Source organism: Spironucleus salmonicida, chromosome 5, assembly GCF_000497125.1.
Source record: "Spironucleus salmonicida strain ATCC 50377 chromosome 5, whole genome shotgun sequence".
Classification (NCBI taxonomy): domain Eukaryota; phylum Fornicata; order Diplomonadida; family Hexamitidae; genus Spironucleus; species Spironucleus salmonicida.
In genome coordinates, this window is record NC_090600.1 from 279,081 (window position 1) to 296,296 (window position 17,216).

A 17,216-nucleotide genomic window follows, 5' to 3' on the forward strand; every position below is an offset into this window, starting at 1 on the left:
TAGTTAATTTTTAAATTAGTTTTAGACACCTAAATAAAGAGGTCTCACTTGTTATTAATAATAAAATTACTAACTATAGAAAAGATAAAAATAATTAATTTCATTATAAAAAATATTAGAAGAGAAAGGATTTCCCAGAGAGCCAGATATTTATTTCTCTTAGCTATATAAATTATTTCATATTTTAAGCATTAATTTTCATGGGGCAAAATAAGCAATTGGTGGTAAGTTGTTGTTAAAAGTTTGTATTTCGTTTATTAAAATAAAAGACAATAAACTCGATCTGGATAATTACAAATTTCTTTAAAAGAAATGTTAGTCGCCAAACCTATCTATTATACGAAATATGACATAAGTCGAATTAAAGTCACGCGAATAAAATTATTAATAATATTTGGTTACACGATGGTAAAATGAATATATAGATATCATTAATAACTTAAGAAAATATAGACTGTAAAAAAAGTAATTAAAAGAGAAAAATGAATATATTTCTTAAATGGAAGCAGCAAACAGCAAAAAATAACGAAAATTTATTTGATCATTCTTCAACATTCTCGGTTACCTCTTATATAGGTGGAACTTATTAAGGTTAAGGCCTTTAAATTTTACTATTCAAATCTAGTACTTCTCCTGAAATTAAAGTGTACATTTCAAGAGCATCTTTAATAGTGCTTTCAAAGTGGGAAGTTGCATCATAGCTTTTAGATATAAATATATTCATATCTTTTGCTTCGGGCTTGGGTACGTAAATATCTGTAGTTCTGTAAAATGATTTCAAAATTCCAGCCTAATTTAATAACTCAAAACCAGCTTTCAGTTCTTTCTAATCATTACCTTAAACTTATCCAGATACAAACCCTATGCATAAATTTTTCGGTGTAGTTCGATGGTTAAATCCTTAGGTAGTTACATAAATGTCATCATCTCTATCACATTATGAACCTGGTATAATAATTTATGCAGATGTATGCTGGATTAAATTACCATCTTAATCTTTTTCTTGATCAGACTAATCCACACACCTCTTAATGGCCCCTTATAGAATACAAATTCCTCTTCCAACTTTACCTACACTCTATACTAGATCTGGAAAATAACTTGGGTCCCCAATTACAATCTTTGAATAAACTTTTTCATCCCCACATCTAACACCTTCTACTTTGCCATCATTAATTAAGATTTCGTCCACTTATTTATCCAACATATAAGTACCACCCCATACTGCTGATAATCTAGCAAATGCTTATGGTATATCACCTAGACCATAAATTGGATAAATATAAGGAGAAGACCCATATCTTTATGTTGAAGCACCATATAATTAAATTTTTTCTAATATTGGTAATGCTACTTATCTAAGAGCCATATCATTTGTTTAAAGTGCCATTGCATGTAAAAGAAATTCTCTAGTCCCAGGCTCAAATTTATAGGAGTCAAATAATTCTGAACAAGTACATTTTGTGGGATCTAATTTCATTGGTTTATTGTTATATAAATAGTCATTTATATCTTGTAAAAATGATCCCATTCTTTTCTTTTCAAATAATCCCATTAGTTTTGAAGTTAAAGCCTCCTTTACAGTAGAAGGAACTTTTTGAATCTCATTTTTAGAGTAAACAAATGATCCAGCGACTTTCCCAAAATCTAAATACATTAAACAGTCTGCATGTGTCAATGTTTTCATAAGGTCGCCTGAAGCTAGAATAAACTTAGGTATCATATCTACATTCCAGTCTCCGTCTTTCCCAAAATTTTTAGGAATAGTAGCTGGATCTTCATTAAAGAATTCATAAAGTTATGTAAGTCTAAGTGACGCACAGTCACCACCATAATATTTATTTCTATCCATATGTAAAACTTTCTTACCATGCACTGACAATAAAGCAGATAAAATCCCCTCTTTTAAACCTGTACCTAATACTATAGCATCATATGTTTATTCCATTGATTTAGAATGGAGTGGTTTCTCAATTAGGTATTTATATATTAATTTAATTTGGTGATTTTTAAAATGCATTAATTAGGAACATTTTATAAAAATCTAATAGATATAAAAAATACAATTATGAAAACTTAAGATAGGCAGTTGTTTACAATTTTATTAGTATCTACAGATTTAAATATTCTTTAAGCATAACTTAAAAAATTATTTTATCAATCTTATGATCTTTAATCTGTATAATTTCCATTACTAATATCACCTAAATTTAATCCAAATTTCACATCATTCTACCTACTATAATAAATAAACTCGTAAAATTACCATACTCCAGATCATTTTAAATAATTTTCAGATAGTACAGTATCTTATTAAATTATTATTTCTAATAAAATTAGAAATGAGTTGCGAGAAAATTGTGATATATCAATAATGATTCACGATATTGATTGTATTAATAAGAAAACTAAAGGATTTATTGATATAGGATATACTGAATAAGAGGATAGACACTCTTTGTAAAAATTAGTATTTACAGGAATGTAAACAGATATTTTAGAAGTCATATAAACATAGTATTTTAGTAAGTTAAATGAAATAATAAGGGAGCTTAGTTTATTAAATAATCATTCTAACCTAAAAACGTATTTTATATACTTTGCTTATTACTATTCAATGTTAGAATTATGTTTAGGAGCGTTGGCTTTTGTTACTTATCCGCAAAAGAAATCCTATTTTATGATTATTGATTTATAAAACTGCAAAATTTATAGAGCTGTGCTTATATTTATATCTTAATGCTGTTTATTCTTCTATATGCGTAATGAATAAAAGTTACTGTATCGATAATCGAGTAAAGAAACTCTAAGTTAAATTTAAAAAACTTTGAAAGATTTAATATGACTTATTATTATCACTTGTCTTTATTTTTTTCGTCTTCGGCTTTTTACTGATAGTACCCTTATACTTTTCCGGCAAATACCTCATCATAATTTGTAGATAAAACAGTACCTCCAGATTCATAAAAAGATTTCATCATAGCATGTTAAGCTTTCTCGTCTACTTATTTATAAATATCTCTCATAGATGCCATTGAATCTTTTACTTCGTCATCCTTGCCTAAGTTATCCAATTCCGCGTATTTTTTTAATTTTGTATCTTCATTAGGTCTCTCAATTTTAAGCAAGTAATCCAATTAGGAAGGAATGCTTGTTACCTAGAATATCAATTCAATTTTATATTTATTAGAACTTATCTATGGATTTTCAGCAGTACCATCTAAATCAAAGCTATATTTATTATCTTTGATTTATATCTCTATTAAATCCGATTATACAAGTGTACAACTAATTTCCTAATTCTCTATTCCTTTTTAGTAGATCTCAATCGTGATACTTTTCTAAAATTAATACCACTTATAATTTAATGCTGGCTTCTCCATTTCAGAATTGATTTTTAAATTATTTGTATAAAATTTATATAATTTTATATATAATAAACTGACATATTAATAAAAATATGATATATTAAGTTATTATATAATAATTATTATTTGTAGACATACATAATAACTATTAGTTTATAACATTAAATATCAGTTATATTATTTTCTTTTTTCCTACACCTTACACTTTATTTAAATGAATTGTAAATCTTGTTCAAATGTACTTATTTCACCGTACCAGCTACCATGTGGGCATTCATTTTGCTTTACTTGTATTGAATCGTTGCAAAATAAGTAGAAATTTTTTCATTGTCCAACATGCAAAAAATTGGTGCTTTCTAAACCAATTGAAAATGTAGATCTACAGCAACTGCTATAGTAAAAATAAAAGTAGTCACATGATACTTCTATAACTAGTTTAGTACTGTGTTTTAATGGGACAGCTATAACTAAACAAAATACGTAATTCACTGTTTTCCTTACAAAAGTTCATCCAAAAAAGTAAGATTTTCTCAACCTTTCAATCTAGGGAAAATTTTAAGGAGAGGCTTAGATAAAAATTAAAGTATAGAACTAGTTTGTTCACGAATTTTCACACATATTCTAAGGAACGCTCCTTTCAATCCCGTTTGGCCCCCGAAGTTTTCTTGAAGGGAAATTTGGAAAAGAGTGGAAAATCGATATTCAGTTGGAGCAGCATATTCCTAAGACCAGTAGCGAGTTTGTACTTGATATAACCAACCCTAAGGGCTTTGGCGACGCAATCAAGGCATTTAAGAGGCAACGAGAGCTAAATAGACCACAAGAAGCTCTAAACGAAGGTCAGATGCTCCAAAACGAAGAGCTGTACAGCCTTAAAAGGCACCTAAAAAGCCAGAACGCCGCGCACAACCTAACCCGCCAAATGCTCAAAAAAGCCCACTCCGAAACGTGCAGCTACAGGCAGTACGCCCGGAAACTCAAATTCGAGCTCGGCGAACACGGCCTCCAGCAGCAGAAATTGGGCCTCTACCGCCAGACGATTTAGCAGCAAAAGCAGACGATTTTAAAGCACAATTTGATCTTCGATAAGCTGCGCGGCGTGCTGCCGCACCCGCAAAAAGTCTTCAAAATCCAAAACGCTGATCGCTCGATTTTGCTCTGCGAGGAGCGCATTGAAATCAGGCCGCGCTTCTTCGACGGCGTTCTGGCCACTGCGGCCGTCGACGTGAAACTGGAAAATTTTAAATTTTTAAGGGTCGAAAAGGTCCAAAATCGCGCGTTCAGGAGGTGGGAAAATGGTACTTTTGACTGCAACGCTTTGGTTCGGAACGGGCTGATTCGGGAGATCCTGGTACGGGCGGCTGCGGGGGCTAGCGTTTCTGTTTGCGGGAGATAGATTGAAAGTGAAGATGAGTGAATTATTATATAATAATAGATATATAAATGGGAAAAATGGAGTGGAAGGAAGTAACAATATTAACATTATTATATAGTAATAATATTATAATAAAAAATGAATAATTATTATAGCATACATTTATCGCGGACAGAAGCGTTATTATCTCAGAAAATGCCGCAAAATATATTTAATAAGGTAGACCAGTAAATTTCCTTAATTATTTAATCAGATAGTGATCTAAGAGTTAAAATAGCCTAGTTGGAAGAGATAACAATTTAGCACTAGCTCCTTGCATACCAGGTGATATAGTTTGGCATTTTTGAATTTCTATTCTAAAATATTTCAAAGTTTCCATCAACAATTTTAGCCATTCTCGCAGATCTCGTTTAGCCGGATTTGGAAGTTCTTTATCTTCAAAACTTGATTTTTTTACAACCTATTTTTAGTTTAATTACAACAACTTATCATCCCCATATTTTATCAAAATACCTATTTTTACTATGTAGGTTAAACTAATAATTTCAATTAGAAATTTTCGTCGGACTTGGCCATTAAGCCTTAAAAAACATATAAAATTTTGACTATTAAATCGATCCTGATAGCGAGATGTATTTTTTATAGTTGTTTCGTTATGTTTCTAAGTCACTTTTCTTTACAAGTTTCTTTAGTAGTTAAGAGGTATATGATTTTTTAGTTTGTGCATCGAAATATAAGTTGGCTCAGACATAAAACTATTTTGAAATTTATTCTAATCATTTACTACATCAGATTGATTTTTATAATTTTATAGAAGTGAATGAGGAGCAAAATAATGCAATTTCTCTTTTAAAAATATCGTAAAAGGTACCTTTTACGAGATTATTAATTGGACTTATATCTTAGGCTCAAACTGGAAACCTGATATTGTTTGCATTGAATAATTTAAAAACAACTAAAGTATCTTCTAGTTTGGCTCGTTTTTCAGTTATATTTATGCATAAAATTATTATACAATTTAATATAAATATAGACAATTTAGATGTAAATTTTAAAGTATTATCATAAATTGCAGGTGGATAACGATTTGAATTAGTTCATTAAGCAGTTTAAGAATTAATATACTTAAGTGAAGAGTTAACTGAAGATGAAAAATGCGACTTAATTGGTTATTTCCGACGCTGATGATTTAAGAAAGCCAATTTGTGCTTATATATAAAAAGCAGCCAAAATTTTGTATGATAAAGTTATATGATTATATTATTTTAATTCTTGTTTGATTATAAATTATAAAGTACACATATATTCACATTTTCCTTTTCACTCCATCATTTTTTTGGTATCAAAAAGCTTTTGTCTAACCCACTTAATTCGTAGTTTTTCGTTTATCTACTTTCGATCACGAAACTCGCACCATACAGTTCGAGTTACCGCCTAAATGGTAATTTTCCTATCTACGACTAGAATAGTTTGTCGGGACGTGGCTTAGATGACTTTATTAAGTTTGAGTTTATACCAGAAAATTTAGAAATTTGCAGAGACTTTTCATACCCAGAGCAAATATCTTCAAGTGAAATTTTGAGGGTTTTTGGTTCGCAAGAATTCGATTAAAGTTATGAAAAGTAGAGATTTGCAGGATCATTTAGGTCTAGTTAATTGAGCTTTTTCTTCATTTCGCTGTGCTTTGCTTTTGTGTCATTAAATTCAAAATTATATATGAATTTTTATGGAAACTTTTGTTGTTTAGTAGATATATCAGGAGAAATTTTTACGGAGAAATCTAAGTCTTCTGGTCTTACTTCATTATGATTTATTTGCCGGGGATGAGATTAAGTCTCAGTTGATAAAAGTTCTGATTCAATTGTTTAATATTTAAGATGTGAAGATTTTAATTATGTTTAAAGAGTTTTTAAGTGAGTTTTATTAAGAAGTTGTAGAGCTTATATTTTGAGACTTGAATTGTTTTGAGAGTTCACAGAAGCATCTAATATATCCGTTGATTCTGATTGTTCTGTAGGGGAATTAAGTACCTCAGTTGTCTCTGATGACTTAAGTACAGTCTGGATGTAATCATCATCAATTATTTCATGTTATGATAAATAACAATAATTGGATTTATCATTTTATGATTTATCAAATTAAACTAAATTATTAGATAGCTTTATTTGATTTTATTAGATTAAGTCATTGCACGAACTATCATTTAAATTGTATGCAGATGTATCAAGTTAGATTGTGATTCCTGAGGCTACATCGATGATTGACTACTAAAATTGGTCTAATTTTTATAAAGATTCCTACGTTAAATCTTAAGATTTTTATTTTTTACCTTCAATAATAAGCTAAAGTGAATTAATATTGCTACCTTAAGATTGTTATAAACTTAATCTTTTTTGAGAATCATTAGTTTAAAGTTATTTAAAATTAGCGTGCTCCCTTTCTACCTCCTTCCCAGATAGGTCCGCCAGGGTACTGCGGGCGTTGGAGTGCTCTGCCTCTGCCTCCTTCCCAGATAGGTCCGCCAGGGTACTGCGGGCGTTGGAGTGCTCTGCCTCTGCCTCCTTCCCAGATAGGTCCGCCAGGGTACTGCGGGCGTTGGAGTGCTCTGCCTCTACCTCCTTCATAGATAGGTCCGCCAGGGTACTGCGGGCGTTGGAGTGCTCTGCCTCTACCTCCTTCCCAGATAGGTCCGCCAGGGTACTGCGGGCGTTGGAGTGCTCTGCCTCTGCCTCCTTCCCAGATAGGTCCGCCAGGGTACTGCGGGCGTTGGAGTGCTCTGCCTCTACCTCCTTCATAGATAGGTCCGCCAGGGTACTGCGGGCGTTGGAGTGCTCTGCCTCTGCCTCCTTCCCAGATAGGTCCGCCAGGGTACTGCGGGCGTTGGAGTGCTCTGCCTCTGCCTCCTTCCCAGATAGGTCCGCCAGGGTACTGCGGGCGTTGGAGTGCTCTGCCTCTGCCTCCTTCCCAGATAGGTCCGCCAGGGTACTGCGGGCGTTGGAGTGCTCTGCCTCTGCCTCCTTCCCAGATAGGTCCGCCAGGGTACTGCGGGCGTTGGAGTGCTCTGCCTCTACCTCCTTCCCAGATAGGTCCGCCAGGGTACTGCGGGCGTTGGAGTGCTCTGCCTCTACCTCCTTCCCAGATAGGTCCGCCAGGGTACTGCGGGCGTTGGAGTGCTCTGCCTCTGCCTCCTTCCCAGATAGGTCCGCCAGGGTACTGCGGGCGTTGGAGTGCTCTGCCTCTACCTCCTTCATAGATAGGTCCGCCAGGGTACTGCGGGCGTTGGAGTGCTCTGCCTCTACCTCCTTCATAGATAGGTCCGCCAGGGTACTGCGGGCGTTGGAGTGCTCTGCCTCTACCTCCTTCCCAGATAGGTCCGCCAGGGTACTGCGGGCGTTGGAGTGCTCTGCCTCTGCCTCCTTCCCAGATAGGTCCGCCAGGGTACTGCGGGCGTTGGAGTGCTCTACCTCCTTCATAGATAGGTCCGCCAGGGTACTGCGGGCGTTGGAGTGCTCTGCCTCTGCCTCCTTCATAGATAGGTCCGCCAGGGTACTGCGGGCGTTGGAGTGCTCTGCCTCTGCCTCCTTCATAGATAGGTCCGCCAGGGTACTGCGGGCGTTGGAGTGCTCTGCCTCTGCCTCCTTCATAGATAGGTCCGCCAGGGTACTGCGGGCGTTGGAGTGCTCTGCCTCTGCCTCCTTCATAGATAGGTCCGCCAGGGTACTGCGGGCGTTGGAGTGCTCTGCCTCTGCCTCCTTCATAGATAGGTCCGCCAGGGTACTGCGGGCGTTGGAGTGCTCTGCCTCTGCCTCCTTCATAGATAGGTCCGCCAGGGTACTGCGGGCGTTGGAGTGCTCTACCTCCTTCATAGATAGGTCCGCCAGGGTACTGCGGGCGTTGGATCTGTCAGCATCTGTCCAGTCTATTTCAGGAGCATCAATTGTTGCTCGTTGCAACATATCCGTATTGCCACTTGCTTACTTTGCAATAAATTTTTTTGGAACCCTCATATCTTTTGTCGGTTTATTATTTATAGAACTTTAGTTTTATAGAGCTGCTAGATTATAATTTTATGGATAATGAGTATATTAAATAGGAATTTCTATAATTTTATTTTGATCATTATTTATAGGTTATGGTGGAGAATACTGGCAGATATTACTGCTACGTTAATTTATAGTTTAAAATTTTGGCTTTTAATGTTCCATCATCTTATCTATATCTACGATATCTGTTTCCTGATTTTCTTCTATAATTGGAAATATAAGTTAATTTAAGGTTGAACCACTACATTTAATTACATTAGATTATATAAAATCTTACTCAAATGATTATTTAACCTCTTATTATAACTATACATCTTTTTAATAATTTTAACCAGATATTTTAAATTCATGCTTTCTAAAGTCAAAGTTACCATCTCTAACTTTTTTTTGTATCTCTCTTGAAATTTTTGTCTTAGGCAACAAAATAGGAGAATCAATTGGTGAAGGTAATATTAAATTATCAAGTTCTTTATCTATGTCCAATATCTCTGGCTCTTTTTGTTCTATATCTATATTATACTACTGTATGATGTTTTAAATATTTTATACAATATTTAATTAATCTATATCTTACCCATTTTTGAGAGCAAAACACGTTTAAGTCATCCAAAATCCATCCAATTTACAAAACTCTAAAAAAAGTGATTCATACATAACATTATATTCTAAACTAAGTGATTCAATGTCATAAACAGAATAGTCAATATTAAAATTCATTATTTATCCTAGTATGTCCAAGCTTAAATCTTAAGGTTAACATATTACATCATAAATTTCATATAGAAAAATATCATCTATAATATAACTTAAGCCTTACTAAATTTGGATTTCGATTCCAGAAAAGTGAATTTTTGTCTCCTTCCAAGATCTTAAATTAATACAACTTTTCACAATTACATTATATAGTTCTTAAAATAACTACGAAAATTCTCCTGAGTTAGGAATAATAGTTATACTATGGTATTACTCACTTTCTAGTATACATTGTTAAAGAAATTAAGAAATTGACAGATTTATTTTATTCCATTTATCATATAAAGAAGTTTGATTATAAGCTTAAGCTAAATTTCTAGTCAAGTCAATCATAATTTATACTGAATCTAGCTAAAACATTTCACAAATTTAAAGTATATATTTTTTATACTAAGCAAAACTTTCCTTAGAATCTTTAGACTCAGAAAATTAAATTTCTGTAATTTTTATTGCCTGTTTATCACCTAAAAAAGATGGTTTCAATGGTTTTGACATAATATATGCTTTCACTTTATCAGATAAGTAAAGTAATATATGTTCTCCAAAAATAAATATCAAAAATTAATAAATTAGGTCTTACTATGAGCTAAGCTGAACTTATTTAATGTTATGATTCATAATTATTATATTTTCTTTAGCAATACTTCTAAAATGCAAATTAGGTAATGGGGAAAATTCTTCACGGAATGAGAATTTATCAGGAAATTTATGATAATATTTAAAATTTAATACTCTTGAAAATTCTTCTAATATTTAGTCATTTGTTACACGCCGAACTTATAATAGCTCATTGTTAACTTTCATCACCTGCCCTGTTAATAATTCAATCTTAGAAATGTTTTTAGTTCGATAGATAACTGTACACGGAGTCAAATTTTTAATACAAAATGGATTTCCAGTAAACTCAGTTAAATAATAAAGTTGGGACATCATATTTTGAACAATATACAATTTATTTGATAAAATATTATAAGTAATATTTTTAAAAATAGTTTTTAAATAAATTCATATAATATAAATACATAATTCATTGTGTTAAAAAATATGGATGAAATATGTTAATTATAAGCCGAACTGGATTAACTGAATCAGGAGATTCTTATGGCTACTTTAATGACAAATTAATAAGAATTAGTAGATGCTATAACACAGACAGATATTATAGAATAAATAGAGGCCTCTGAAAATACTTAATTTTAAGTTGATTTTGGTGCTCAAAATACTTATAAATTTGATCCAAAAATACATGCAGAAAAATCATTTTAGATAGCAAAGAGTGTTAGAACATTTAATCATAATCCTTGTTAAATAGCTTAAAAAACGAAACCAATACCTCCTTCTAGAGTTCACAATATGTATAAGACAATTGATTAATAAACCTCACCTTTAATATCAGTTTATACTGAGTAAAGTCCTTCTTTAAATTTAAGTTCGACATTAAAGGTTCCAAAGTAGGGCCTAAGATCAAAACCCCCACCATAATAAAACGATGGTTTAGTTCAGGTTCTAGGTAAAAGTTTATAGTGGTGAATATTGTTCTATAGTTTATATACTTATAATATTGTTGTAATTTAATTATACTAATTACACTTATTATATTATATGATTATGATATTATTTATGCGAATAAAATGTTTAAATGTTGCAAAGCAGGTAATGGATCTTTTGATAAGATTGATGCGTCTTAGAATATTAACTTTTATGAATCTAATTAAGAAGCAGATAATATTATTGATAGTATTACATAAGCATAAAATGTAGATTCTGATTTTATGAATAATTCTACACCATTAGATTAAACAGCATTTAAAGACGTTTAAAATGTCAAATTAAACTTCTCTATAAACCAAAAAAATCCTACTCCTGATATTGATGAAATAACAGTTACTGAATTTCATAAATCTAAGTATTATAAATCCACGAACATTTATGAGGATGGATCTTAGTTTTCAACAGAAGAACCGTCGTAAGAGAACTAAGATAATATACTTTTGCATTCCGTTAGGTCATAAAAGCAAAGTTTTGGCCCAATAGATGTTTCTATTTAACTATGTAGTAGTGCAATCGTTTAGGATTAATAAAAATTAGAAATTAAAGAATAAAAAGCACAAGACCTTTATATTTAATAACATTCTTAGTAATATTCTTCAGCATCTTCATATGAAAAGTATCGGCCTTAAAGAGAATCTAAAATAATCATTAATACTGTTAAAAATGTTGAGATTACTAATAATGAGCCTGACAATAGCTCAGAAAACTCATCCTACTTTTCATTACATAATTCTGATGTTCCAATTATTGAAGTTGACGAATCTGATATTGATATTTACAAAAACACAATTCGCGCAGAAGATCTTCAATCAACGTTACCATATTCTCAGATCAATTAATAATATATAAATTAACCAATCAACCAAATCACTGGCCAAAACTCTCTTCTTCAAACCACCACAAACTACCTTTCTTCGAGCTCTATTGTTGACCAGCTAACAATATCTTCTCTAACAACTGTGTAAAAAGTAGCCCAACCACGAAAAACAAAAGCAGAACTTATGTAAGAAAATTAGCTCTATAGAACCTAGAAGCTGCAATCGTCTATTCTAAACACTCCATCCTATCCCCATCAAAATGACTACTACTGCAAGCCCCTGAAAATCAAGCTTCTCGGCGTCAAAACCCACCTCTAAGACTCCGTGTACAAGTGACTCACTCAGTTTGCATTCACTACTTCGTTCCCGACTTCAACATCTTTCCTCTACTCGTCGTTACACTTTTGCTCAAATTCAGCCTTTTTCGCTTCATACTACGGGCTGCAGACTAAAATTATCATATAGATGCCATTTACTATTGCCCAAATCCACCCAATTACTATGAAGGCAAGCAGAAACTGGCAGAGTGCGATTACAAGAATATAACTGTTGAACTTACCTTTTTAGCAGCAGCTGGCGATTGCGAGTCCGAGGCCTGGGAAGAAGCAATTAACGACACCTAAACAAATACCAGCTATTCTGTTTACAAAAGGGACAGGTAAAATGGCGTTCCAGCGCTCGTCGGACATTCTTTGGGTTCGCAATCATTTGTACTACTGGTTGTTGTCAAGCATGGAGGACCGTGCACTTACAACATTAACTAACAGACCAATCTAAGATTAACATCGTGAGGATGATATTTTTGAACTGTTAGTAGTGTGTTCTATTGCAGGCTTTATCATGGACTAGAACGTACTCGTCGGGACGTGGATTAAGGAAGGTAGCGCCGTATGGCTGACAATATTCGGCACTTAAGATTATTGCGCTTTATCAGGCTCTATATGAGCGTGATTTTCGTTTCCAAGAATAGCTTTTAGGTTTTGCGAAACTGCACCCATTTTCGAGGAAACTGAAATATAAGGATGCTATAATATACAAAATATTAATAGTAAGGATACGATAGTTTTTTACTATTAATTATATTTCAAAACTAATAATATTGTTAAAATTGTAAAATAAGTCAGTTTAAATTCATATAATATTGAAATGAATCTTTCGATAATATAATTGCACTTGGTTCAAATTTTTACAAAAGATGCTCAATAAGTTACATGTGTTTTTTATGACCGTTACTTTCATTATTGATTATTTCAATGGATAGTACTTGTTAAAATAACTTCAAATCATCTTAAGTTATTAAAAGCTACTCAAAGGTAATATCAAGATCTTCGAATTCTTTAATATTTTAACTTTTCATGATGGATAATGATATCAATAAACTTTAAATAGCAAGAAGGCTGAGTTTATGACCATCTTCAAAATATTAAAATTTTAACGAAAGTTCAATAGGAGTACCATAACAAATATACTTATTAGAATTTTAAGGATAGAATAGTGGCTGTAATAAAGAATTAAGATGTTATAATTATTCATCATAATCTTTAACATGCTGTGTTTCAAAACAAAGATCATAAAGTTCAGTAACAAAATCATGAATTTCTTCTTTTTGATCTAATTTATCACTCACTCTATTTTGTTTAAGTGTTATACTTCTAGATTTGCTTTGTTTTGTTTTATGCCCTTTCATTCGCAATAAGTTTTGACATACTTAAATATATATAATATCATAAATTGCCCAAAGAAAACTAGGTTGATAATATTAAATCTACCTCTTTCTTATACTGTCCTATAATAATAGGTTCTTCCTATTATACAAACTTTTAATAACTATGCTTAACTTTTCCTCTTTTTTATCCAGCTTTATCAGCTTATTTCAAAAAATTATGAACTATATTTGATGGTAAATTTTAAATACTGATTGGTTAGAATCTTTCAATTTATTTATCTCTGCTAACAGATAATTAGTTTTTGAGATATTTAAGTATGCATTTAACTTACTAAAAATTATTTTAATCTTCAAGTACTGATAACTATGTATTTAATGGAAGCGATAATGTTTTTCGTTAAAATCTCTTAATTAACATCAATTAGGGTAGCTTAAAAAGAGACTCAGTAATAGGATCTTTTTAATTATTAAAATGCAATGAATTGGTCATATTAAATTGTAATGTAATATATATAAAATAAGAGCAATATTTTTATTATTTATAATATTTTTATTATTTAACTATTTGTGATATATTATAACAATTTCATCAGGTATAGTCATATTTATATATTATTATATCTTAAATAAATACCGAAAGTTCCGCACAAAATGTCATAATTGTTCCAAACCTTTATGGATGACTCAACATCACCACAACACATCTAATAACAAGAAATATTCCTTTAAGAAGGAATGGAAGAGTAGCAGTCTTTAAAACTAGAAAATGATCGTCTTAAAAGTGTTTGTGCCAAACTATTACGCTCACGTCATTTGCAGACTAAGCTTCACCCTTTTGCTGATCATGGAAATCGTACAGAGGCTGAAATTATAGTAAAATATCACTAAACTTTGTCAGAAATTGATTAAATTCGCGTAGATATTGCTGCGTTGTAGTCTAGATCTGATCAGGAGCAAATAGTTCTTAGAACATCATTAGAAGAGGTAGAACGTTAAAAAGAAGAGGCTTCCGTGGCATTTTCTCTAGTTCGGAATGCAGCATTAACCCTATAAGTACGAGCTTTTGGAGTATTTCTAACTGACGAGTAAGCCTAAAAACTTGAAAACGATTTCACTGAGTAATTAGAATTAACTGAAGGGTCGAGATTAGCTTAATTAGAAGCGTAAGAAGCTGTCAATGTTCTTGCTGCTTAGACAAAATCATCTTCTAATTTGACAGATAAATTAAAAATAATAGATTATGAATAAATCAAAATAGAAAATTAAACACTAGCAGAAAAAATTGAAGAAAGAAGCGAAGAACTTCTTAAATTAAGAAGAAGAACAGTTTCCACATTATAAATTCTAGCTCATGTACGTGAAAAAAGACACTTTGTCGGTCAATAGGTTATTTTATTGGAAAGGGAAAGAGCTTCTTTAGATGAATAAGTTGGCTAGTTGAGAAGTAAATTAGGTAGTCTAAAAACAGATAGAAGCAAAAAGAGAAAAGAAGCAGATGAGAGCAGAGATTAAACTGGGCTTAGTGGAAACGCAATTCTTGTTGATGATTATGAAAGGAGAACACAAATGGTTGAATAATTACACGTATAGATGGGTGTTTTACGGGAGAAATAGGCGTAGCTGTAAGCACAATATGAGGAACTTACAAAGGCTATTATGAGAAAATAGAATGGATTAGAATGGTGATTTATCATTTTTTAAGGATTTAGTCAACAATATATTTATATCGATTGACGTCAAGAGCCTGATTATAGTCTGAAATTTATATTTATTGACATGTGTAATACGCTCGATGAAGTTTTTTTCGTTTTAATTCAACAGATTTCTTCTACGGACATGCTAGTATTTCACTAGAAAATTTAAATAGTTTTGACTGTGCTAATATAGTATCTTAAATTTTTGATTCTTTTAGTTATTTAAAAGAGTCAATTATATTTGGATTGAGCGTAGGATATTTAAGCTAAAATCTAAATTCTTAGAAAACAATATCATCTGGATCAAATTACAACATATTTTTACAAATTTCATGTATTAATGCAATAATAACGCTTTTATTTGCTTCTTTATCATTTTTTTCTACTTCAATATTTCGTAATACTCGTTGTTTAGAATATTACGGAGTGTAAACCTAAAACAATTTTTATATTTAATCTTCATGCTTAGGTTTCTACTAGAATTTAGTAAAGCTAAATTAAGATAGACTTATATTCTCCAGTTATTTCCTAGATTATGATCGCATATATTTTAAATGCGACTAAGATGAGAACATTTTCATAATCACATTATTATCTAATAATTATATATAAATCGAAAATTAGAGTAAATTTTATTTAGTAAATAGCATAAATTATTGCGCTATTAACTTAATATTAACTATTATTTATATCTTCAAATCCTATTATTTGTTAATATATTAATTGATTAAGTTGTTATATTTACTTTTGGTATTAAACTAAAAAATAAATTCATATTTTTGAATAGTAATGGTAATCCTAGTAGTGCTAATATTATTTTACAGTGATTTTTTTATATATAATGGTTTTATTAATAAATATGAACAATTATAGTATTAAACTTTATTTAAGGTTATGAAAAAAAATATTTTGATAATACAAATAAAGATAATATTTGCTATATTTATATATAATATTATAGAACTGTATTTTATTTTGAAGATTTTTCACTTTTTTCTTGGTTAAAAGATTTTTAGAGCTAATAACTCGCCTAAACAGATCTCACATTAACTTCTATTTATTAAAAATAATATATCTATAATGAAGCTTCATAGCAAATTTTAGTCATCTATCAGTATAATATTATTTTATATCAACCATTCTTTTTTAAGAATTCTTTCAATTTTAATGAAATATTATTATGTCAAAAATAATTTTTCGAACATCGATTAAGGATTTTTAGAATATGAGTTTAATAGAAAATTAGGCATTAGATTTGCTATTGATCCAACACTTATTTATCTTTCAGTAATAAAATTTTAAATAAATTTTCTTTTTGTAGTTATTAATACTTCAAAACAATGTGTTTCTTATTTAAATATTTTTAATATTGTATTACATGTAATTTCAACCTATGCAATAAGCTCTTATAATTAATATGCTTATTCTGTTTACTTGGCTTATAGTAAGTTTTTCAAATCTTTTTTTAAACTCAATATAAAATTTTCCAAAAATACAATAGCATCTTTACAATAGTCTCCCATTATTAGACTCGTATCTCGCATCTGCTCAAATGTGAGTAATTTTCTAGGTTTAATAGCTTTATCTTTTGAAGTCAGTTTGAACATAAATAATTAATCAGCCTCAAATTCAAGCCAAAAAATTCCATATTAAAATTAATAGAATTGCTTGATATCTTCAAACGATGAAACAATTGTAATTTATATGTCAAAATTTGGAATTTAGTTGAAATATATATAATATCTTTAAAAATAGCAGTGATGAGATGCACAACCCTATATTTTAAATGTTTATTAGTGCTTATCTAAATTCCGTAAATATAATACTTTTTTTAATTACATAAATGAATTTAAATATTCTTTTTACTGATTAGTTAATTTATCATGCGTAATAGCTTATCGTATTTTGTACTTAAGATCTTCATTTAAAACAATAAAATAATTCATTT

General features: G+C 31.0%; 13 protein-coding genes across 13 annotated transcripts; 5 read left to right on the top strand and 8 right to left on the bottom strand. All coding sequences in view use genetic code 6, as the record gives it.

Moving 5' to 3' along the window:
- Positions 1-541: 541 nt before the first annotated feature.
- Positions 542-1,948, bottom strand: SS50377_24736 (Rab GDP dissociation inhibitor; the record flags this gene model as incomplete). The annotated part of the gene is made up of 1 exon (XM_067908577.1): positions 542-1,948. The coding sequence occupies one exon, from the start codon at positions 1,946-1,948 to the stop codon at positions 542-544; it is 1,407 nt and encodes a 468-aa protein (XP_067763398.1).
- A 907-nt stretch (positions 1,949-2,855) lies between these two features.
- On the bottom strand, positions 2,856-3,383 carry SS50377_24737 (Sgt1-like protein; the record flags this gene model as incomplete). The annotated part of the gene is made up of 1 exon (XM_067908578.1): positions 2,856-3,383. The coding sequence occupies one exon, from the start codon at positions 3,381-3,383 to the stop codon at positions 2,856-2,858; it is 528 nt and encodes a 175-aa protein (XP_067763399.1).
- Positions 3,384-3,582: 199 nt separating this feature from the next.
- SS50377_24738 (Zinc finger, C3HC4 type (RING finger) domain-containing protein) lies at positions 3,583-4,785 on the top strand (the record flags this gene model as incomplete). Its single annotated transcript, XM_067908579.1, has 1 exon — positions 3,583-4,785. One exon carries the CDS (start codon positions 3,583-3,585, stop codon positions 4,783-4,785), a length of 1,203 nt encoding a protein of 400 aa, XP_067763400.1.
- Positions 4,786-4,881: 96 nt separating this feature from the next.
- Positions 4,882-5,928, top strand: SS50377_24739 (uncharacterized protein; the record flags this gene model as incomplete). The annotated part of the gene is made up of 1 exon (XM_067908580.1): positions 4,882-5,928. The coding sequence occupies one exon, from the start codon at positions 4,882-4,884 to the stop codon at positions 5,926-5,928; it is 1,047 nt and encodes a 348-aa protein (XP_067763401.1).
- A 143-nt stretch (positions 5,929-6,071) lies between these two features.
- Positions 6,072-10,469, bottom strand: SS50377_24740 (uncharacterized protein; the record flags this gene model as incomplete). The annotated part of the gene is made up of 1 exon (XM_067908581.1): positions 6,072-10,469. The coding sequence occupies one exon, from the start codon at positions 10,467-10,469 to the stop codon at positions 6,072-6,074; it is 4,398 nt and encodes a 1,465-aa protein (XP_067763402.1).
- Positions 10,470-10,583: 114 nt separating this feature from the next.
- On the top strand, positions 10,584-11,069 carry SS50377_24741 (uncharacterized protein; the record flags this gene model as incomplete). The annotated part of the gene is made up of 1 exon (XM_067908582.1): positions 10,584-11,069. One exon carries the CDS (start codon positions 10,584-10,586, stop codon positions 11,067-11,069), a length of 486 nt encoding a protein of 161 aa, XP_067763403.1.
- Positions 11,070-11,170: 101 nt separating this feature from the next.
- SS50377_24742 (uncharacterized protein) lies at positions 11,171-12,244 on the top strand (the record flags this gene model as incomplete). The annotated part of the gene is made up of 1 exon (XM_067908583.1): positions 11,171-12,244. The coding sequence occupies one exon, from the start codon at positions 11,171-11,173 to the stop codon at positions 12,242-12,244; it is 1,074 nt and encodes a 357-aa protein (XP_067763404.1).
- Positions 12,245-12,249: 5 nt separating this feature from the next.
- SS50377_24743 (Transmembrane domain-containing protein) lies at positions 12,250-12,597 on the bottom strand (the record flags this gene model as incomplete). The annotated part of the gene is made up of 1 exon (XM_067908584.1): positions 12,250-12,597. One exon carries the CDS (start codon positions 12,595-12,597, stop codon positions 12,250-12,252), a length of 348 nt encoding a protein of 115 aa, XP_067763405.1.
- Positions 12,598-12,612: 15 nt separating this feature from the next.
- SS50377_24744 (uncharacterized protein) lies at positions 12,613-12,906 on the bottom strand (the record flags this gene model as incomplete). Its single annotated transcript, XM_067908585.1, has 1 exon — positions 12,613-12,906. One exon carries the CDS (start codon positions 12,904-12,906, stop codon positions 12,613-12,615), a length of 294 nt encoding a protein of 97 aa, XP_067763406.1.
- A 122-nt stretch (positions 12,907-13,028) lies between these two features.
- Positions 13,029-13,595, bottom strand: SS50377_24745 (uncharacterized protein; the record flags this gene model as incomplete). Its single annotated transcript, XM_067908586.1, has 1 exon — positions 13,029-13,595. The coding sequence occupies one exon, from the start codon at positions 13,593-13,595 to the stop codon at positions 13,029-13,031; it is 567 nt and encodes a 188-aa protein (XP_067763407.1).
- Positions 13,596-14,225: 630 nt separating this feature from the next.
- On the top strand, positions 14,226-15,260 carry SS50377_24746 (uncharacterized protein; the record flags this gene model as incomplete). The annotated part of the gene is made up of 1 exon (XM_067908587.1): positions 14,226-15,260. The coding sequence occupies one exon, from the start codon at positions 14,226-14,228 to the stop codon at positions 15,258-15,260; it is 1,035 nt and encodes a 344-aa protein (XP_067763408.1).
- Positions 15,261-15,264: 4 nt separating this feature from the next.
- Positions 15,265-15,918, bottom strand: SS50377_24747 (uncharacterized protein; the record flags this gene model as incomplete). The annotated part of the gene is made up of 1 exon (XM_067908588.1): positions 15,265-15,918. The coding sequence occupies one exon, from the start codon at positions 15,916-15,918 to the stop codon at positions 15,265-15,267; it is 654 nt and encodes a 217-aa protein (XP_067763409.1).
- Positions 15,919-16,356: 438 nt separating this feature from the next.
- SS50377_24748 (uncharacterized protein) lies at positions 16,357-17,214 on the bottom strand (the record flags this gene model as incomplete). Its single annotated transcript, XM_067908589.1, has 1 exon — positions 16,357-17,214. The coding sequence occupies one exon, from the start codon at positions 17,212-17,214 to the stop codon at positions 16,357-16,359; it is 858 nt and encodes a 285-aa protein (XP_067763410.1).
- Between the last annotated feature and the right edge of the window lie 2 nt (positions 17,215-17,216).